Source organism: Pogoniulus pusillus, chromosome 23 (genome assembly GCF_015220805.1).
Source record: "Pogoniulus pusillus isolate bPogPus1 chromosome 23, bPogPus1.pri, whole genome shotgun sequence".
NCBI lineage: Eukaryota > Metazoa > Chordata > Aves > Piciformes > Lybiidae > Pogoniulus > Pogoniulus pusillus.
Window position 1 is genome coordinate 1,305,940 of NC_087286.1, and position 21,383 is coordinate 1,327,322.

A 21,383-nucleotide genomic window follows, 5' to 3' on the forward strand; every position below is an offset into this window, starting at 1 on the left:
AGATACCAAATCAACCCCAGCAGTGCTGATGTGGTGGTTGTGTTCTTCTGGGCAGATACCAAATCAACCCCAGCAGTGCTGATGTGGTGGTTGTGTTCTGGGCAGATACCAAATCAACCCCAGCAGTGCTGATGTGGTGGTTGTGTTCTGGGCAGATACCAAATCAACCCCAGCAGTGCTAATGTGGTGGTTGTGTTCTGGGCAGATATCAAATCAACCCCAGCAGTGCTAATGTGATGGTTGTGTTCTTCTGAACAGATATGAACAAGCCTATCTCACCAGCCTGGTTGGGCTGAGAACAGAAAGATACTTTTGGATTGGCCTGTCAGATGTGGAAGAGAAGGGGACCTTCAAGTGGGCCAATGGCCAACCTGTCTTGTTTACACACTGGAATTCTGAAATGCCTGGTAGGTAGAGCTCTGGCCTGCTTCAGGGCTCCAGGCACAAGATTCTTGATGGCTAATTGCTCTCAAAACTGCCTGGCTGCTTTCTCAGGCAGGTAGTGCTGCTTCTACCTTCCTGCTTAGTGCTCAAGTGAGGCTTTAGTGGGAGTTTGGGAGGGAACCTGAAATGGGGACAAAGTTGCTTTAAATTGACATTAAGTCACTTTACACTGGGCCCAGGTGTGTGAGTTCCCTCTGCTGTGGGCAGCCTGCATCTGTAGCACTCTGGAGGAGCAGTCTCTGCCAGCCTTGCCTCTGCAGCCATTCCCAAAGCACATTTTTTCACTGCCTGTTTGGAGCTGGGTGAGCTCACAGCAAGCACAGAGCACCTCTGCTCCTATGGCAAGTGAGATTGCAGAGGGCAGGAGGGCTGGGGGAAATCTCTGTTTAGACCTTTCTTAGTTAATGTATTTGCCAGCCTAGCTGTGGTTTCCTTACCTACTGAGTTTTGTGGATGAAAACCTTGCTGTTTTGTTTTCCTGTTCTAATCCAACTCTGGAGGGGGAGGTCATTTCATCCCTGCCATCAGCACACCAGGAAGGGGATGCTCACCAGCCTGCCAGGACAGTCTCTGATTCTCTTTCCTTTCAGTGCCTAAATGCCTGCTTGCATGTGTCAGCTGCAGGGGCCAGGCTATGGAGGTCATGAAGCCAACACTTGGCCTATGTACAGCAAGTTCATGTTTGAAAGTCGTGGTCAGATGAGACAAATCTGGGAGGCTCTGATCACATCTTTGGTTTTTAGGGAAGAATTTGTGGGGTCACAACACAACTTTGCTGGAGGCAGAAATCATTATCTGAGACGTGGGTGAGCCGCAAGGGCTTTTCTTGCTCAGGGTTGGTTGGTTGGTTTGCTCCTCGTGAATTAGGGTCAGAGGATTCCAGAACAGCTTGGGTTGGAACAAATATTTAAAGAACATCCAGTCCTGCCCACCTGCCATGGCTAGAGACACCTGGCACTAGATGAAATGGCTCAAAGACCCCTCCACTCTGACCTTCAACATTTCCAGTGGTGAGGCATCCACAGCTGCTCTGAGTAACCTGTTCCAATATCTCACCAGCCTCACAATAAACAGACTTTTTTCCCTGTGCCCAATCTAAACCTGTTCTCTTTCATTTGACAACCTTTGCCTTTGTCCTGTCACAGGGCCTGGAGTCTTTCTCTGACATCCTTCTATCCCACAGTGTACATTGCTCTAAGGTCTCCCTGGAGCTAGGCTGAGCAACCCCAGCTCTCTCACCCTGGCCTCACAGCAGAGGTGCTCCAGCCCTCTGAGGAGTTTGTGGCTCTGCTCTGGACCTGCTCTGACAGAGAGACTTCCCTCAGGGTAGAATATGAACATTTCTAAGTCTTGTGACCCCCTCAGTGTTGCTTTTCATAGAGTCATAGACTCACAGAATCATTAAAGTTGGAAAAGACTTTCAAGGTCATTGAGTCCAACCATAACCCAACCACCAAGGCCACTGCGCTCTGTCCTGAAGCACCACAGCTACAGCTTCTTCAGCACCTCCAGGCTGGGGACTCCACCACCTCCCTGGGCAGCCTGTCCCAACTCCTCACCACTCTTTTTTCTCATCTCCAACCCAACCCTCCCCTGGCACAGCTCCAGCACAGTTCCTCTGCTCCTGTCTCTGCTTACCTGGGAGAAGAGACCAACCCCAGCCTCACTCCAGCCTCCTTGCAGGCAGCTGCAGAGAGCAATGAGGTCTCCCCTCAGCCTTCTCCTCTCCACACTGACCACCCCCAGCTCCCTCAGCTGCTCCTCACACGATGCCCTCCAGACCCCTCAGCAGCCTCAGTGCTCTTCTCTGGACACCCTCCAGCCCCTCAGTGTCTTTCTTCTCCTGCTGCCCCCAGACCTGACCCCAGCACTCAAGCTGTGGCCTCCCCAGGGCTCAGTCCAGGGGCACCATTGCTGCCTTACTCCTTTTGTGCATTCCTGTTTACGACCAGGCAGGAGGCCAGGCTGTGTTGCCATGAGGACTGGAACTGCAGGTGGATTATGGGATGTAATCAAATGTGAAGAAAAAGCAAAGTTCCTCTGCAAGGTGTGGGCAGAGGGAGTGACTCCTCCACCTGTTCCTACCACGACTCCTGTTCCCCGGTGTCCAGAGGGCTGGGACTCAAACAGTCGCATCAGCTTCTGCTTCAAAGTAAGTCTGCTGCTCGGTTCTGCACAGAGGGGCTTCTGTTTGCTGCACAGCCAGGGAACAGCAATCACTGTAGCTGGATCTGCTTGATGAGCTCGTTCACAGGTTAGAGAGGCCTGGCTCCCTTCTGTTGGAATGTTTCTGGTTTGATTCCTCCATCTAAGCCTGGTCTCCAGGACTCATGCTCTGATCTCAGTTTCATGTTCTTTGAAGACTGCATTTCCTATTCCTTTCAGATGCAAAGTGCCTTTCTCCCAGCTGTTGCCTTGCAGCAGGCACAGCAGTGCAGTTTTCTCACCTGGCTTAAGGACAGAAATGCTGAGCCTGTGTTCTGCAAGCTGCACCCTCACCACCCCTGCAGCCCAGGTTTCTGTAACCCTCACACAGGTTCACCATAAAGGAATCACTTGTGAGTAGCTGATGTACCTTGATCTTATCACCTCTCTGTCTGTTTTGGCTGACTGGGAAATGCTCTGTTTAGCCTTTTTCAAGAGGAGAGCACAAGAAGACGTGGCTTGAGTCTCAGGAGTTCTGTCGAGCCATCGGGGGAGACCTGGCCTCCATCACCAGCAAAGAGGACCAGTACGTGATCTGGCGCTCCATCGCGTGAGTACCGCCCCTCTGCAAGGCTCACCGCAGGCAGGGGCTGGAAGGGACCTCTGGAGAGCTTCCAGTCCAGAGAATCTGGCACAGGGCACACAGGAACACATCTAGACAGGGCTGGAAAGGCTCCAGAGAAGGAGGCTCCACAACCTCTCTGGGCAGCCTGTGCCAGGGCTCTGGGACCCTTACAGCGTCCCTCGCTGCAATCAGCCTTTTCATCTCTCTGTAGCATTTCATGCCAGGTTTATGCTTTTACTTCATGATAAGCTACTCTGCATTCATTACCTGTATCAAGCACATAGCAAAAAAGTAGAACAGGTGACCTCCAAGAAGGCTGCAGAGGGACTGTTTGCAAGGGCCTGCAGTGATAGGATGAGAGGCAATGGTTGAAAATCAGGGAAGAGATTTGGATTGGCTGTGAGGAACAAGTTCTGCAGCAGGAGGCTGATGGAACCCTGCAACAGGTTGCCCAGGGAGGTGGTTGAGGCCCCATCCCTGGAGGTATTCAAGGTGAGGCTCAACAATGCTCTGGGCACCCTGATCTAGTGGAGGATGTCCCTGCTGAGTGCAGAGGGGTTGGACTGGATGAGCTTTGGAGGTCCCTTCCAACCAAACCCTTCTATGACTGCAGTTGTATGGTGAGCTGCAGTTACCCCAGAAGCTAATGCTGAAATGGCACTGGTGAGCTATCTCGTTGAGGTAACTTCTATCATCTGCTGTAAAAACACCTACTGTGGAGGTGGGGATAACCCAGAGCTGCCACAGGTGCCAGCTGCTCTCATCTGGGCAGGTGGAGCAGCAGGGTAAGTGCCATGGTTTAAATCTGGTCAGTATGTTGATGGCGATTAATGAACTAATCTGAATGCAGAAGTATCTTCAGAGTCAGACTGGGGGGACCTTAATGCTGCTGGGGGAACCCCCAAGCTGCCTTCAGATACCTGAAGGGATCCTGCAGGAAGGCTGCAGAGGGACTTTTCATCAGGATGTCTAGAGACAGGCCAAGGAGGACTGGTTTGAAGCTGAGGCAGAGCAGGGTTAGACTGGAGCTGAGGAAGAAGTTGTTCAGTAGGAGGCTGCTGAGACTCCGGCACGGGCTGCTTAGAGAGGCTGTGGATGCTTCTTCCCTGGAGGTGTTCAACACCAGGTTGGATGAGTCCTTGAGCAACCAGATCTAGTTGAGAGATGTCCCTGCCCATGGTGGGGGATTGGAGTAAACTCTGAGGTCCCTTGCAGCCTGAGGCATGCTGTGATTCCTGTTTTCAGGAGCTGGGCTGGATGTGGACATGTCCTTGGTCAGTGTTGCAATCCAAGTTGGTGTTCAGTGCTTGGAGCCAGCAGCAGCTCCCCCCTCAGGTCATCTACCCAACTCAAGGACTCTTTTCAGAGAGGCTTATGAAGTGTTGTGGAGGATTGCAAATACTTGAATGCCCTTTGTGAGTTTGAGGTTTGTGTTTAAACTTCCTCCAAGCGGGACACAGGTTGATGCTGAGGTGTTCTTCTAGGAGCAATGGCCTCTACCGCCAGCATTTCTGGATGGGCTTGTACTACCTGAACCCTGATGATGGCTTTGTTTGGAGTGATGGATCTCCAGTGAGTCATTCCCCTTCCCCAGCTGTGCTTTGGAATTCCCTCTGCTTCTCAAGCATGTCTGCTGGATGTCTTTCTGTGCCATTTGATATCTGACCCTAACCTTCTGCTGTACCGTGCTCTCTGTGGAGAGCTGCTGAAGAGTGATTTCATGGCTTGACTTTTTGTTGGGGGGGTGGCTGAAAGGTGCTGCTTATTGGTGAGAAAATGTGCACTGACTCACAGGAAAATTCAAAGTAAGGTAGGCTGAAAGGATCTGGTTATTGCCACACTAACTCCATGCAGCTGCAGACCAGGGTGAGTGGCTGGAGAGAGCCTGGCACAGAAGGAGCTGGCAGTGCTGGGTGACAGCAGCTGGGCATGAGCCAGCAGTGTGCCCAGCTGGCACAGAAAGCCAGTGGTATCCTGGCCTGGACCAGGAGCAGTGTGGGCAGCAGCAGCAGGGCTGTCATTCTGCCCTGCACTGGCACTGGGCAGGCCTCACCTCCAGCTCTGTGTGCAGCTCTGAGCCCTCACTGCAAGAGAGACATTGAGGGGCTGGGGCGGGGCCAGAGGAGGGCAACGAGGCTGGGGAGGGGGCTGGAGGGGAAGGCTGATGGGGAGAGGCTGAGGGAGCTGGGGGGGTTCAGCCTGCAGAAGAGGAGACTCAGGGGGGACCTCAGCACTCTCTACAGCTACCTGAAGGGAAGCTGTAGTCAGGTGGGGCTCAGGCTCTGCTGCCTGGCAACTTGTGCCAAGAGGAGAGGGCATGGCCTGAAGCTGTGCCAGGGGAGGGTTAGGTTGGGTGTTAGGAAGCACTTCCTGATGGAAAGGAGAATTAGACACTGAAATGGACTGCCCAGGGAGGAGGTGGAGTTGCCATTCCCTGGAGTTGTTTAAGGAAAGCTTGGATGTGGCACTTGGTGGCATGGTCTGGTCCATGTGGTGCTGTTAGGTTGCAGGCTGGAGCTGATGACCTTAGAGGTCTATTCTAGCCTCAATGAATTTGTGATTCTGTGATCTCCCTTGTAATAAGAGACAGGACCAGAGGAAATGGCCTCAAATTGCACCAGGGGAGGTTTAAGTAGGATAATAGAAGATAATTTTTCCCTCAAATTGTTCCCAAAGCCTGGCAGAGGCTGCCCAGGGAGGTGGTTGAGTCCCCATCCCTGGAGGTGTTTCCCAGAGGCAGAGCTGTGGTGCTGAGGACCATGGTTTAGCCCCAGCCTTGGCAGAGTTAGAGAATGGTTGGACTGGATGAGCTCAGAGGGCTTTGCCAACCACAATGATTCTCTGAGGCTGTGGTATTTTTACAGGTGCAAGGATATTTTTCCAGTGTAAAGGTCCATCTTTTGTATTCCTCTCCTCTGGTAACTGATCTTTATCTGAAGTACCCTACAGCCCCCAGAGCTGAAGGCTCTGAAGGTTTATGTCAGAGTGACAAGAAAGATCTGGAGATGCTGGAACGTATCCAGAGCAAGGCCACAAGGACAATCATAGACTCATAGAATCAAGCAGGCTGGAAGAGAGCTCCAAGCTCAGCCAGTCCAACCTAGCACCCAGCCCTGGCCAACCAACCAGACCATGGCACTAAGTGCCCCAGCCAGGCTTGGCTTCAACACCTCCAGGGAAGGGCACTTCACCACCTCCCTGGGCAGCCCATTCCAATGCCAATCACTCTCTCTGACAACAACTTCCTCCTCACACCCAGCCTGAACCTTCCCCAGCACAACTTCAGGCTGTGTCCCCTTGTTCTGTTGCTGGCTGCCTGGCAGCAGAGCCCAACCCCACCTGGCTACAGCCTCCCTGCAGGCAGCTGCAGACAGCAATGAGCTCTGCCCTGAGCCTCCTCTGCTGCAGGCTGCACACCCCCAGCTCCCTCAGCCTCTCCTCACAGGGCTGTGCTCCAGGCCCCTCCCCAGCCTTGCTGCCCTTCTCTCAACACCTTCCAGCACCTCAGCATCTCTCTTGAACTGAGGGGCCCAGAACTGGACACAGCACTCCAGGGGTGTCCTGAGCAGTGCTGAGCACAGGGGCAGAAGAACCTCCCTTGTCCTGCTGCCCACACTGCTCCTGAGCCAGCCCAGGATGCCATTGGCTCTGCTGCCCACCTGGGCACTGCTGCCTCATCTTCAGGTACTCTCTCCCAGCACCCCCAGCTCCCTCTCTGCCTGGTTGCTCTCAGCTACTCTGGCCCCAGCCTGTAGCACTGCTTGGGGTTGTTGTGGCCAAAGTGTAGAACCCTGCACTTGGCCTTGTTCAGTCTCATCCTGGAGCTGCTCTGCTATGAGGACAGGCTGAGAGAATTGGAATCGTGCAGTCTGGAGAAGAGAAGGCTCTGAGGGGACTTTATTGTGGCCTTTCAGTGTCTGAAGTGAGCTATAAGAAAGGTGGGGAGGGACTTTTTAGGGTGTCAAGTAGTGACTAGGGAGAATGGAGCAAAGCTAGGGGAGGGGAGAGTTTGATTAGACATTAGGAAGGAGTTTCTCACCATGAGTGTGCTGAGACCCTGGAGGTGTTTAAGACCAGGCTGGATGAGGCTCTGGACAGCCTGTTCTAGTGTGAGGTGTTCCTGCCCACGGCAGGGTGGTTGGAACTGGGTGGTCCTTGAGGTCCCTTCCAGCCCTGACAATTCTGTGATTGTGTGACTGTAGACTGAGACAGAAAACTGGAGAAGAAAAGTGGGTGTGGAGGTGTGGGAGTGTTTGGTGCTGGGTTGGTCAGTGCAGGCTGGTGGAATCTTAGCATACAGATAGCTGAGCTGGGAATGCAGGCATGGAAATGAGAACAGCAGCCAGAGTGTTCTGAGGGCAACACCAGTGCAGGTGTTGGTTCTCAGTGCCAAGCTCCACCACTTCACTCAGACAGATGCATCCTTCATTTAGTGCCCTGCCATTGTTCTCAGGTGAATTGCAGAGAGTTGAGATCCCATAAAAGATGGTAATCTTCTTTCAAGTATGGTCAGAAACAGTTCTTAGCTAAGAGGCAGTCCAGATGCAAGCCAAAACCAAGCTGGGAATCATCAGCATGGGGAGATTCTGCTTTCTCCTTTCCTAAGCTTTCAAAGCCAAGGGCTCTGCTTTGCTGCTATCTCCTCCCTCCCTCTCGCTGTGACTTTCTTACTACGTAACAGAACCTTCACAACTGCTTTTCTGCCCTAGGTGAGATATGAAAACTGGGGCTTTGGAGAGCCCAACAATTACCAAGGCATTGAGCTGTGTGCAGAGCTCAGTGGGGACTCCAGCATGCTTTGGAACGACAGGCACTGTGATTATCTCTATGGATGGATTTGCCAGATCAGAAAAGGTACTGCTTGCTCCTGGCAGCTGGGGTAACAACAGCTGTTTCCTAGCTGTGAGAAATGAAACATTTCAAACCCTGCTTATCAGAATGATTCCCTTTGTGATGTGAACTATCAGAGTGGAATAAGGATTTCTGAGGAACAGGGCTGGTGAGAAGCAGCTGAGGGAACTGGGCTTGTTGGAAAGGAGACTCAGGGGAGACCTTCTGGCTCTCTGCAACTCCCTGAAAGGAGGCTGAAGCCAGGTGGGAGTTGGGCTCTTCTCCTTAGTAACAAGTGATAGGAGGTGTTGAAGCCAAGCCTGGCTGGGGCACTTAGTGCCATGGTCTAGCTGATTGGCCAGAGCTGGATGCTAGGTTGGGCTGGGTGAGCTTGGAGGTCTCTTCTAACTTGGCTGATTCTATGATACTGTGACTGAAATGGCCTCATGTTGGCTCAGGGGAGATTTAGGTTAGGCATGGGAAGAACCTTATTCTCTGAAAGGGTTCTCAAAACCTGGCACAGGCTGCCTGGGGAGGTGGTTCAGAGAGGCAGAGATGTGGTGCTGAGGGCCATGGTTTGGCCCCAGCCTTGGCAGAGAATGCTTGGAGTGGATGATCCTAAAGGGCTTTTCCAACCAAAGAGATTCTATGATTTTATAGAGCTCAGTGCCAGGAGCAGGACTTGCTGTCCATCAGAATAAATATTTTCTCTTGCAGTGTTAAGTTTAGGATCATAACAACTTTTCCTTCTTTTCTTCCAGGGGCAAGTGTAAAGCCTGAGCCAACAGAATCTCCTGTCCCCCGTAAGTGTCACTGCTGTCACTGCTCAGCTGTGCCTGGCTGTGATGGTTTGGGAGTTACCTGCCCTGCACTCTTATGAAACCACCCAGGCTAGACTCAGCCAGCTGGAAGCTAAGGGATGAAGCTTTATCTTCACAGCTTAGCACAAGGTAGAAGCAGAGAGTTACAATAGTTACAGCTATAGGCAGAAATAGACAAGTAAAAGGTGATACAGAAACACAACTCCACTCCCAGAAACCAGAGCCCCCAGGACGGGGCCAACCACCCTTCTACCTTCTTCCCACCCCTCTGGTGGTTGGATGGGGCACTCGGTGCCATGGTCTAGTTGATTGGGCAGGGCTGGGTGATAGGTTGGACTGGATGAGCTTGGAGGTCTCTTCCAACCTGCTTGATTCTATGAGTGGCCTTAGGTTAGCTCAGGGGAGGCTCCCAACCACCCATCCACATTCTTTCCATCCCTCTACCTTATCCCAGAGTCTGCCTTGTGTGCAAGATGAGTTTGGAGGATCAGCAAGGGGGATTAGAAGCAGAATTAGTTGGGTTACACAGTCAAAGCCCAAGGAGAAAAGCACAGACTCTGACTCTGACAGATAGAGGCTCTCACACTGTCTTATCTGTGTTTGTGTGCTCACTTTGTACATCTCAGCAAGCCTACGAGTGAAGCAGGCATCAGCATTGCTTCCTTTTCACAGCCTATCATCTAATTTGTCTCGTTAAAATATTGCAGTTAGCCTCAGGCCAGCACACTGCACACTGCACACTGCACACTGCCCTGCGCAGCGGCCCGGGGCAGCCACTAGTGGGAGTGGCGAGGGCAAAGCTGGCAGCTTGCCTTCTCCCTTGCAGAGTACCAGAGCACTGAGGACGGCTGGGTGCTGGATGGAGAGCAGCAGTACTATTTCAGCACGGAGAGTGTCCCTATGGAGAAGGGTCGGGAGTTCTGCAGGAGGCACTCTGGGGACCTGGCTGCCATCCAGGGCGAGAGCGAAAGGAGGTTCCTCTGGCGCTACGTAAGTGAGACCCTCCCGGCGTGCAGCCAGCCGCCAGGACAGGGCAGCCTGGGCACAGATCCTTGCCACAGTGACCTTCTTCCCACGAGCTCTGTGACAGGGAAGCTGTGCTAACAGTCTAGCAAGTGGGAGGCCACCTAGGAGAAGGGCTGTAAGGAGGACCTGGGCAGCTACAAACCTGTCACTCTGACCTGAGTCCCAGGGAAGGTGATGGAGCAGATCCTCCTGAGTGCTGTTATGCAGCATGTGCAGGGCAACCAGGGCAGCAGGGCTTCATGAAGGGGCAGGTCCTGCTTGACCAACCTGATCTTCTACAAGAAGGTGACCCCTTTAGTGGCTGAGGGACAGGCTGTGGTGTTTCTCTGGACTTCAGTAAAGCCTTTGGCACTGTCTCCCACAGCATCCTCCTGCAGAAACTGGCTGCTTGTGGTGGGTGGAGGCTTCTCTGGGTTAAGAACTGGCTGGTGGCTGGGCCCAAAGACTGGTGGGGAATGGAGTTAACTGCAGTTGGTGGCTGGGCATAAGTGGTGTTCCCAGAACTCAGTGCTGGCCAGTTCTCTGTGATGTCATTGTCAATGGCCTGTACAAGGGAACTGAGATAGTAAATGACAGCAAATTGGATGGAAATGTTAATCTTCTTGAGGGTAGGAAGGCTTTGCAGTGGGACCTAGGAAGGCTGGATCAGTGGTGTGCAGCTGAAGGAGAGCAGTGTTAGGCTGGAGCTGAGGAATAAGTTCTTCAGTAGGAGGGTGGTGAGACACTGGAGCAGGCTTTCCAGAGAGGTTGTGGCTGCCTGCTCCCTGAGGATGTTGAAGGCCAGGCTGGATGAGGCCTTGAGCAGCCAAGTCAAGTTGAGAAGTGTCCCTGTCCATGGCAGGGAGTTGGAGCAGATGAGCTCTGAGGCTCCTACCAACCTAAGCCGTATGTGATCCTCATGCCCAGACTGTAGGCAGCCTTGCCCCTTGCAAGACAGGGGACATGTGACATTTCCTCTGCAAGAGGGATGCCAGTTTCAGTGCCCTTGCCAGGCTGTGAAGCGTGGGTGACATTTTGGCCAGGGGTGAAGTCTGACTGTGGGTTGTCAGGTGTGAGCTGCCTTCCTGGGCCTGCCATAGGCAGGGAGCTGAGCAGCTCCCATCTTGTGCCAGCCTGGTGTGTGTTACTCTTTGTTAGCACAAGAGGCTCGTGTGAGACAAGTTTGCTCTTTGTGTTGTAGCTGCTGAAGAACGGCAAGGAGGAGGCTTACTTCATTGGCTTACAGCTGAGTGTCGACCAGCGAGCCAGGTAGGCCAGCTAGAGCCAGCTGCATGGCACTGTGCTCTCAGAGGAAGAGGTCTGCTCTGGGCAGAGCAAGGCTGGTGGCAGAACTGGGTAACAGCATGGCTTGGCAAGGCACAGGAGAGTGTTTTCCCTCTGCATTGGGTGTGACTTTTGTGCTCTAGCATTTGTTGATCATGGCAGTTGTACAGACGTGTTCTGTGCTGAGCACTGCACCAGCTGCCATTCCAGCTTGTCCACTGTCTTACAGCTCCCATTTCTCTTCTCAGCCTCTCTCACCCTGTTACTGCTGTGCTTCTGTGGAATCACAGAAACATTCTGGCTGCAAAGCCCCTCAGGATCACCCTCTGCAAGGTGCACCCTAAGCTGTAGCCCCAAGCACCACATCCAAACAACTTTAAGCACATCCAAGCTTGGTGACTCCACCACCTCCCTGGGCAGATCATTCCAGTCCCTGACCACTCTTGCTGGGAAAAATGTTTCCTAATGTCCAATCTAACCCTGCTCTGCTGCAGCTTGAGGCCATTCTCTCTAATTCTATCACTAATTACCTGTGAGCAGAGCCCAGCAGCAGCCTCTCCACAACCTTCTTTCAGGTAGCTGCAGCCAGCCATGAGGTCTGCCCTCAGCCTCCTCTGTTTCACACTAACCATCCCCAGCTCCTGCAGTCTCTCCTCACCAGATTTACTCCCCAGGCCCTTGCCAGCTTCCTTGCCCTCCTCTGCTCTGGCTCCAGCACCTCCACATCTCTCTTATGTTGAGGTGTCCAAAACTGAACACAACACTCGAGGTGTGGCCTCAGCAGAGCAGAGTGCAAGGGCACAATCCCCTCCCTGGATTTCTGATGCCAGCCAGGATGCCTTTGGCTTTCTTGGCCACCTGGGCACTGCTGGCTCATATTCACCTGCTTGTCCATTCCAACCCCCAGGTCCCTTTCTGCAGGCAGTTTCCAGCCACACTGCCCCAGGTCTGTAGCATTGCCTGAGGTTGTTGTGGCCCAGGTGCAGGAGCTGCCATTTGGCCTTGTTGAAGCTCATCCCTTTAACACTGATGCATGGATCCAGTCTAGCCAAATGCCTCTGTAGAGCCTCCCTACATTTGATTGGAACAGGAGTGAAACCTGGAATTCTGCTCTCTGTTGTTGCCTGCCTTGTGCACATTCCAATGCAGTGGAGCTGATATGAGGCATTTTAAAACCACATTCCCTGTCCATACTGGTGAAGTCTTCACCTCAGGGCAGACCAGCTCCTTTCCAAGTAGATGGAATCTCTCCTTGACACCAGTGGAAGCTGGAGGAGCTGGGGAACTGTTGCTGGGAGACAGAGCTGTTCAGGCAAAGCCAGGCCTGCAGCTGCAGCCCTGCAAGTGTTCCAAGCCAGGCTGGATGGGGCCTTGAGCATCCTGCTCTAATAAGAGGCATCCCTGCCCATGGCAGGGAAGTTGGACCTAGAGCATCTTTAAGGTCTAGTCCAACTCAAACTATTCTTGATCTGTAATCCTCCAAACTTGGCTTATCCTTTAGCAGTATAAAAGCATACATGGAGAAACAGACACTTAGAGCAGGTCTGTTACACCTGGCAAGTTCTGCTGTATCGTTTGTAGCACCTTAACAGCTTGGCCAAACGATTCACCTCACCAGGGCAGGGAATTTCAAAGGCCATGCCTGGTTTGGAGGCTTAATTTCGAGGTGATTGTGTCCTGAAGTGGTTTCATTTCATCTTAACTTAGCTCCTGGCTGTCCAGAAGAAACCCTGCCTGTTTGCTGAGGAGAATTCAGCCAAAGCTAGTGAAATATCCCACTGCAGACAGTGTGGTTTGTGGGTTTCTTCAGGAGTTAATTTTCTTTCAGGAACATTGTCATTGTTATTCAGGAAGAGTTTCCTTTCTTCCATGATTCATGTTGAAAGTAGTGATAGTTCCCCCAGCTCCAAGAGCTACAGTGCTAGGTAGCTAAAGCCATTCTTTTTCCCTATCCTTAACTATTGGCAACAGGCTGCAATAAGGAGCAAAATGCAGCCTGCTTTCTTCTTGTTGAGCAAAGGGAGCTGCTTCAGGTGCAGTGAGAGGGTGAGCAGGACTCCTGCAAGCCTTTCTGCACACCACTCTGCAGCACCAGAGTTACTTTCACATCTGAGACTAGTTTAGGCCTGGGTGCAGTTCAGCCTGGGTGTTGAAGTGCCTGGCTAGATCCATACTGGTTCTTGGTTTTCCCTGTGGTCCACACTGACTGTGAGGACCTTCCAGAGGATGACAAAGGTGTTAGGCCAGATCACCTTCTGCAAAGGAGATGTCTCTGCCATTCCACTGTTTGGGTCCAGTTCTGGGTCCCTCAGCTCAAGAAGGACCTCAGGTAACTGCTGCAGAGTCCAGCCCAGAGCCCCCAAGCTGCTGCAGGCAGTGAACATCTCCTGTGAGGCCAGGCTGAGGCAGCTGGGGCTGGCAGCTGGCAGCAGAGGAGTCTGAGGGCTGCCCTCAATGCTGTGTTAAAGCTGTGCAGGGCAGTGTGGGGAGGATGCAGCCAGGCTCTGCCCAGGGGTGGCCAAGGGCAGCACAAGGGGCACTGGGGGCAAGCTGGAGCAGAGGAGATGCCAGGGGAACAGAAGGGGAAACTTTGTCCCTGTGAGGGTGCTGGAGCCTGGGGCGGGCTGCCCAGAGAGGTTGTGGAGTCTCCTTCTCTGGAGACTTTCCAAGCCCACCTGGATGTGTTCCTGTGTGCCCTGCCCTGGGTGATGCTGCTGTGGCAGGAGGCTTGGGCTGGATGCTCTCTGGAGGTCCCTTCCAACCCCTGACATTCTGTGGTTCTGTGAATGTGTGACCCTGGGGAACAGTGAGCATCTCCCCTATGGAGACAGGCTGAGAGCCCTGGGGCTGTTCAGTCTGGAGAGGAGAAGGCTGAGAGGGGACCTGGTCAGTGTCTATCAATATCTGTGGGGTGGGAGTCAGTGGTTGGGGCTGATCTCTTTTCAGTGATGTGCAGGAATCAGTCAAGGTGCAGTGGGTACAAACTAGAACATACAAAGTTCCACCTCAACATGCAGAGAAAGTTGTTTGGTGTGAGGGTGCTGGAGCCTGGAACAGGCTGCCCAGAGAGGTTGTGGAGTGTCCTGTGAAGACTTTCAAGACCCATCTGGGTGCATTCCTGTGTGGCCTACCCTGGGTGGTCCTGCTTTGGCAGGGGGGTTGAACTGGGTGATCTCTGGAGGTCCCTCCCAACCTCTCATACTCTGTGATTCTGTCATGCTGAAGTGACCCCAGGCTTTCATGCTGACTTCAGTGGCTGAGTATTGGCCTTTTGGTTGCAGCAGTGTCAGTAGATTGCTCAGCTGCAGAGCAGACCTCACTTCAACACTTGCCCTGTGTCCTTGCAATTAGCAAGGAGTCAAACTGGGCACAACCCCTTCTACCTGCCCTGTATGCTCTGAAGGGCCATATCAAACCAAACCTGCTGCCCACCTGCTTTGTGTAACCTGGAAGCTCTTCCCATTGCATGTTAAAGCAGAGTTCTGTTGCACTGTTTCTCCCAAGCTGGATGGATGGCAGCCCAGTGAATTATCTGGCCTGGGCACCCCACGAGCCCAACTTTGCAAACAACGACGAAAACTGTGTGGTTATGTACAAGAACTTAGGTGAGTGTTACACCTGTGCTTCTGGATGTCACTGTGGGGGTGTTTGTCTCACAAATCCTCCTCCCCTTGCCCCCTGGTCTTTCTTCTCTTGCAAAGCATTACAGAAATTGACCCCAGGACTTGAGAGTTTTGTGCTCTTGTGTTCACCTTAGGCCTAGCATGGGGAAGCTCTGGGAGGGGTCTGGGGCAGAAGCTCTGAGAGGGATCTGTGGATTTGATCAGGATACAGTTGGCTTGTATTTTGTGTTAAAATTGGCCTAATGTGGCTCCATAAATTTGGTATTTCTAGCACCTGATCTGCCACTGTGTTTCCCAGTCTGTAACTGCAGTGTATACAAAGTGATATATTTCTCCTATAGATATGTGTAAAGATAGAAATGGAGAGAGGGAGAGGAAGAGAAAGAGAGAGGGGAAGGAAGGAAGGAAGGAAGGAAGGAAGGAAGGAAGGAAGGAAGGAAGGAAGAAAGAAAGAAAGAAAGAAAGAAAGAAAGAAAGAAAGGAAGGAAGAAAGGAAGGAAGAAAGGAAGGAAGGAAGAAAGGAAGGAAGAAAGGAAGGAAGAAAGGAAGGAAGAAAGGAAGGAAGAAAGGAAGGAAGAAAGGAAGGAAGGAAGAAAGGAAGGAAGAAAGGAAGGAAGGAAGGAAGAAAGGAAGGAAGGAAGAAAGGAAGGAAGGAAGAAAGGAAGGAAGAAAGGAAGGAAGAAAGGAAGGAAGAAAGGAAGGAAGAAAGGAAGAAAGGAAGGAAGGAAGAAAGGAAGGAAGGAAGAAAGGAAGGAAGGAAGAAAGGAAGGAAGGAAGGAAGGAAGAAAGGAAGGAAGGAAGAAAGGAAGGAAGGAAGAAAGGAAGAAAGAAAGAAAGAAAGAAAGAAAGAAAGAAAGAAAGAAAGAAAGAAAGAAAGAAAGAAAGAAAGAAAGAAAGAAAGAAAGAAAGAAAGAAAGAAAGAAAGAAAGAAAGAAAGAAAGAAAGAAAGAAAGAAAGAAAGAAAGAAAGAAAGAAAGAGAAAGAAAGAAAGAAAGCGAGCAGGAGAGAGAGGGGGAAGTAGGAAGGGAGGGGGAGAGAGGGAGAAGTAGATATAGAGTGATAGTGAGCTGAGAGCCCCCGAGGCTTTGCTCTTTGCCCTGCACTGTGTGTAAGAACAAGAAGTTGTTTCTGTTTAAGTGGCTCTGCAGCAGTGTCACTCAGTTCCCTGCTTCTCTTACTTTCAGGCTTTTGGAATGACATCAACTGTGGTTATCCCAACCCTTACATCTGTGAAAGGCACAACAGCTCTGTTAATTCCACTGCTGCTCCAACTACACCTTCAAGCCCTAGAGGATGCCATCCATCTTGGCTTTCCTTTCACAATAAGGTACCACAAGGAGCAGAGCAGCTGGGGGGTGGTGGGCAGAGTGCTCAGCAGGGAGCTGGTCAACAAGGGCATGGTTTAACATTAGTATTTGTTAGTGCAGTGAAACGTTGCTCTGTTTATGGAGCTGGTGGGCACCTGCTTGCTCTTCTGTTTGCCCATCTGCTGTTGTGCTGGAAAGGGGCTCTTCTGGTGCCCCCAGTGCAGTGGCAGATGAGCATATTCAGTTGCAGCTGACAGAAGTCATTCTCTAGTCCTCTCTTCAGACCTTTCAACATGCATGTCCTAAAGGGTATAGAGAGCTCCTGCGCAGGACCAGCATGTTGGTCTTTGAGGGCTTTAGCCAAATTGCCTTCCTTAGCTTTGCTAACATGGCAGGCATGGTAGAGTCAAACAAACAGGCAGGCTGAGATCAGTCATGCATGGGCTGGGCTTTGGAGATCCCTTCAAACCCAGACCATTCTATGCTTCTGTGACTCTGTGACTTACCACTCTTAATTGACCATAAAAAGTCAGATTTTGCTCATTTTCTAGGCACTCAGATCAAATCCAATGTGTGACTTGTGGAGCAAAACACTTTTGTGAGTCCTTCAATTTCATATAGGACAAGGACCAGCATCAAAACCTCATTTAAACCTTGGGACTTTGAATTTTATATTGACTAAGGACCAGCATCAAAGCCTCATTTAAACCTTGAGACTTTGAATTTTATATTGACTAAGGACCAGCATCAAAACCTCATTTAAACCTTGAGACTTTGAATTTTATATTGACTAAGGACCAGCATCAAAACCTCATTTAAACCTTGAGACTTTGAATTTTATATTGACTAAGGACCAGCATCAAAACCTCATTTAAACCTTGGGACTTTGAATTTTATATTGACTAAGGACCAGCATCAAAGCCTCATTTAAACCTTGAGATTTTGAATTCTATACAGGACAAAGACCAGTATCAAAAGCTCATTTAAACCTTGAGACCTTCAACTCTATATAAAACAGAGACCCTTTTTAGCTTATTTTAAGCCTATGTGGGGTGGGGTTTTTTGGGCATCATTTGGCTGCCTTTCCCCCACTCTGCTCTGCCTAAAGCAAAGTCTGTGAGGGGTATTAGGGTGCAGATAACACAGAGAGGATGTGTTCCTGTTCTAGTGTTACAAAGTCTTTGGGTCTGCAGAAGAGAAGCGTGTCACCTGGCACGCTGCACGGACAGCCTGCATGAACCTGGGAGGAAACCTGGCCAGCATCCCCAACGAGCAAGTGCAAGGTACTGTGTGCAGCTCTGCAGCAGTCAGCTAACATTTCCTGTGTCAGCGGGGGGCTGCTGTGTCGGTGGGGATGTGGGCAGGATTGCAGTGGTGACTGCTCCTCTGCTTTGTGTTCCAAAACAGGGAATTTTAAAAAGTATGCAATCAAATCCTCACCTGAACCCAGCAAAGTTCACTCACACACAGAGGCATATTGTGCTGGCAGCCAAAGCTGTGCCTCTCAGCTTATGCTGCTGGCTGCACCCAGTAAGGCCCATTCCAAATGCAGCAGTTTTGCTCGGTGGCATTAACTCACTGCGAGGCTTTGCTGTCAGCTCCAGCAGAACACCTTTAGGGCAGAGCTTGCTGCCTTTGGGCAGCGTGGGGCAGAGTTTGCACTGATCAGACACTGGCCCACAACTCACCACACACATGTCCTTCTCACTGGAGGAACATAGTATCCCAGGAACAAATCCAGGCTGGGTGCAGAGTGAGTTGAGAGCAGCCCTGAAGAAAAAGCCTTGGGGTGCTGAGCAGCTCAGCAGGAGCCAGCAGTGCCCTCCTGCAGCCCAGCAGGCAGCTGGGTGCTGGCTGCAGCCAGAGCAGTGTGGGCAGCAGAGCAAGAGAGGGAATTCTGCCCCTAGGCTCTGTTCTGCTCAGACCTCACCTCCCATCCTGCCTCCAGTGCTGCTGTCCCCAGCAGATGGAGGGCACAGAGCTGCTGGAGTGAGGCCAGAGGAGGCCACAAAGACCAGCCAAGGGCTGGAGCAGCTCTGCTGTGAGGACAGGCTGAGGGAGCTGGGGGTGTGCAGCCTGGCGAAGAGAAGACTCCAGGGGGACCTTAGAGCTGCTGCCAGTACTTGAAGGGAAGCTGCAGGAAGGCTGCAGAGGGACTTCTCATAAGGGCACTTGGCCTTGTGGGGCTTAGTACAATGAGCCTTGGCCCATGGCTCTCACCTGTCCAGGTCCCACTGTAAAGCTTCCCTTCCCTCTAGCAGCTGGGCACAGCCACCCAGCTTGGTGCCACCTGCAGACTGGCTGAGGTGCCTCAGTCCAGACCACTGGTAAAGATTTCAATCTCAGCTGCTTGTGTTGCCAACAAGGAAGTGTTCTGTGCTTCAGGTAAGAAGGTTTAGCCTTGCCAAGCTCAGCGAGGGCAGACAAGTCACATAGCCTCTGCTGGAGTTCTTCCTCTTCTTCTTTGCCCTTTTCCCTCTAGCTTTCCTCACCTTCCACATGAAAGGTTTTGCTACTGATGCATGGATTGGACTGAATGACATAAATCATGAGCTGCAGTTCCTCTGGACAGATGGCACAGGAGTGTACTTCACAAACTGGGCCAAAGGCTTCCCATCAGGACACAGGGATACGTATGATGGACAGGTAAGCAGCAGCACAAACTGCTCACCAGAGTATTAGTTCAGATGTGCACTCATGCATCTGTTGGGATTGCTGCTTGGCTTCTTGCTTTCCTACTTCTGTACACAGCAACAGGACTCCATGGCCTTGGGCCCTTGGGCAGTTGATGTCTTGGCTGGTGGCAAGAGCTCTGGAGACAGGCTTCAGAATTCTGTTCTGTGCCCATGAAGGCTGCACTGCTGCTGTGCTCGTTGCAGGTTGTCTCACAGGCTGTGCTGAAGAGGTGATGTAGGTTAGGGATTATTGCAAAGCCATCGAGAAAAAACACCCCCAAGGTCCAGCACTGAGGAACAGGCCCTGGGGGTGTGGGTTGGTGAAAAGCTCAACAGGAGCCTGCAGTGTGAGTGCAGCCCAGACACAGCCCTGTGCTGGGCTGCAGCAAGAGCAGTGTGGGCAGCAGGGCAAGGGAAGGGATCCTGCCCCTTGGCTCTGCTCTCCTCACACCCCACCTGCAGTCCTGGGGGCAGCTCTGGAGCCCCCAGCACAAGCAGGACATGGAAGTGTTGGAGCCAGTGCAGAGGAGGCCACCAAGATGCTGAGAGGGCTGCAGCAGCTCTGCTCTGAGCACAGGCTGAGAGAGTTGGGGCTGTGCAGCCTGGAGAAGAGAAGGCTTCCAGGAGAGCTTGGAGTGGCCTTCCAGGATCTGAAAGCGGCTCCAGAAGGACTGGGGAGGGACTACTGACAAGGTCTTGTCATGGCAGAAGGAGAAGGAATGGGTTTGAAGTGGCAGAGGGAAATTGAAACTGGATGTGAGGATGAAGTTCTTTGCAGTGAGGTTGCCCAGGGACGTTGTGGTTGCTCCCTCCCTGGTGGTGTCCAAGGCCAGGTTGGATGAGGCCTTGAGCAACCTGTTCTAGTGGGAGGTGTCCCTGCCTGTGGTGGGAGATTTGGAAGGTCCCTTCTGACCTAAACCATTCTGTGATTGTAAGGGACTAGGAAGTCCCAAGGCACAGGATATCATAAGATGTTATTCCATATCCTCTATTGTCCCTGAATATGGAGCAGAATTTCTGGTCAGCTGCCTCCTGGCTTGGCTCCAGGTGTTTGGCTCTTAGCTGCTGCTTTGTCTCTTGGCTGTGTGGCAGTGAGGCTGAGCTGGCAGGACCCTCTGCCAGCTGTCTATCAGGGCCAACCTTGAGCCTAGTCCACTGTTAAATCTGATTCTATAGAATCACAGAATCAAGCAGGTTGGAAGAGACCTCTAGGCTCATCCAGCCCTGGCCAATCAGCCAGACCATGGCACTAAGTGCCCCAGCCAGGCTTGGCTTCAACACCTCCAGGGAAGGGCACTCCACCACCTCCCTGGGCAGCCCATTCCAATGCCAATCACTCTCTCTGGCAAGAATTTCCTCCTAACATCCAGCCTGAACCTCCCCTGGCACAGCTTGAGGCTGTGTCCCCTTGTTCTGTTGCTGGTTGCCTGGCAGCAGAGCCCAACCCCACCTGGCTACAGCCTCCCTGCAGGCAGCTGCAGACAGCAATGAGCTCTGCCCTGAGCCTCCTCTGCTGCAAGCTGCACACCCCCAGCTCCCTCAGCCTCTCCTCACAGGGCTGTGCTCCAGGCCCCTCCCCAGCCTTGCTGCCCTTCTCCAAACACCTTCCAGCACCTCAGCCTCTCCCTTGAACTGAGGGGCCCAGAACTGGACACAGCACTCCAGGGGTGGCCTGAGCAGTGCTGAGCACAGGGGCACAAGAACCTCCATTGTCCTGCTGCCCACACTGCTCCTGAGCCAGCCCAGGATGCCATTGGCTCTGCTGCCCACCTGGGCACTGCTGCCTCCTCTTCAGCTCCTCTCTCCCAGCACCCCCAGGTCCATTTCTTCGTGGCTGCTCTCAGCCACTCTGTCCCCAGCCTGTAGCACTGCTTGGGATTGTTGTGGCCAAAGTGTAGAACCCTGCACTTGGCCTTGTTCAGTCTCATCCCATTGGCCTCTGCCCACCCACCCAGCCTGGCCAGGTCCCTCTGCAGGGCTCTCCTACCCTCCAGCAGCTCCACAGCTGCTCCTAGCTTGGTGTTGCCTGCAAACTCACTGATGCTGGACTCAATCCCCTGGTCCAGATCATCAGTAAAGACATTGAACAGGACTGGGTCCAGCACTGACCTGGAGCACACCAATGGTAGCAGCTGCCAGCTGGATGTGGCACCATTCACCACCACTCTCTGGGCTCTGCCATCCAGCCAGTCCTTGACCCAGCACAGAGTGATTCTGTCCAAGCCAGGAGCTGCCAGCTTGGACAGGAGCTTCTTGTGGCAGATGGTGCCAAAGGCTTTGCTGCAGTCCAGGTAGACTCCATCCACAGCCTGCCCCACATTCACCAGGCAGGAAACCTGACTGTAAAGGATCAGGTTGGTCAGGCAGGATGGATCCTTGTGCCTTAATGCCTTTTGTACTAGATTGACTTTTGTATTTGCTCTTTCTGGTTACCTTCCAATTCTGTGCCAGTGGTTTTAATTTGCTCTGTTGGGGTGAATTCTGCCTCCTGTCCAGAGCTGACCACTTGAAGCAGGAGCACAGGGCAGTGGCATCCCTTGCTCCAAGAGCAGGCTGCAAGAGCAGCTCCTCCCAGCCCCCTGTCTGGAGACATTCAAACCTGCCTGGACGCCTTCTGGCGGCAT

At 52.3% G+C, this 21,383-nt stretch overlaps 1 protein-coding gene across 3 annotated transcripts in view; it reads left to right on the top strand.

Annotated features, from left to right (window-relative positions):
* MRC1 (mannose receptor C-type 1) overlaps window positions 1–21,383 on the top strand; it is an 83,480-nt gene that overhangs the window by 41,127 nt on the left and 20,970 nt on the right. For 2 of the 3 annotated variants that reach the window (XM_064162326.1, XM_064162328.1), the window contains 12 exons: window positions 259–407; window positions 2,397–2,596; window positions 3,075–3,199; window positions 4,699–4,786; window positions 7,924–8,068; window positions 8,806–8,847; window positions 9,692–9,855; window positions 11,072–11,139; window positions 14,659–14,759; window positions 15,962–16,104; window positions 17,253–17,367; window positions 18,567–18,730. In XM_064162326.1, coding sequence (XP_064018396.1) covers window positions 259–407; window positions 2,397–2,596; window positions 3,075–3,199; window positions 4,699–4,786; window positions 7,924–8,068; window positions 8,806–8,847; window positions 9,692–9,855; window positions 11,072–11,139; window positions 14,659–14,759; window positions 15,962–16,104; window positions 17,253–17,367; window positions 18,567–18,730 — 1,504 coding nt within the window. The remainder of the gene's footprint in view (window positions 1–258; window positions 408–2,396; window positions 2,597–3,074; window positions 3,200–4,698; window positions 4,787–7,923; window positions 8,069–8,805; window positions 8,848–9,691; window positions 9,856–11,071; window positions 11,140–14,658; window positions 14,760–15,961; window positions 16,105–17,252; window positions 17,368–18,566; window positions 18,731–21,383) is intronic. The other variant, XM_064162327.1, reaches the window with a different exon arrangement.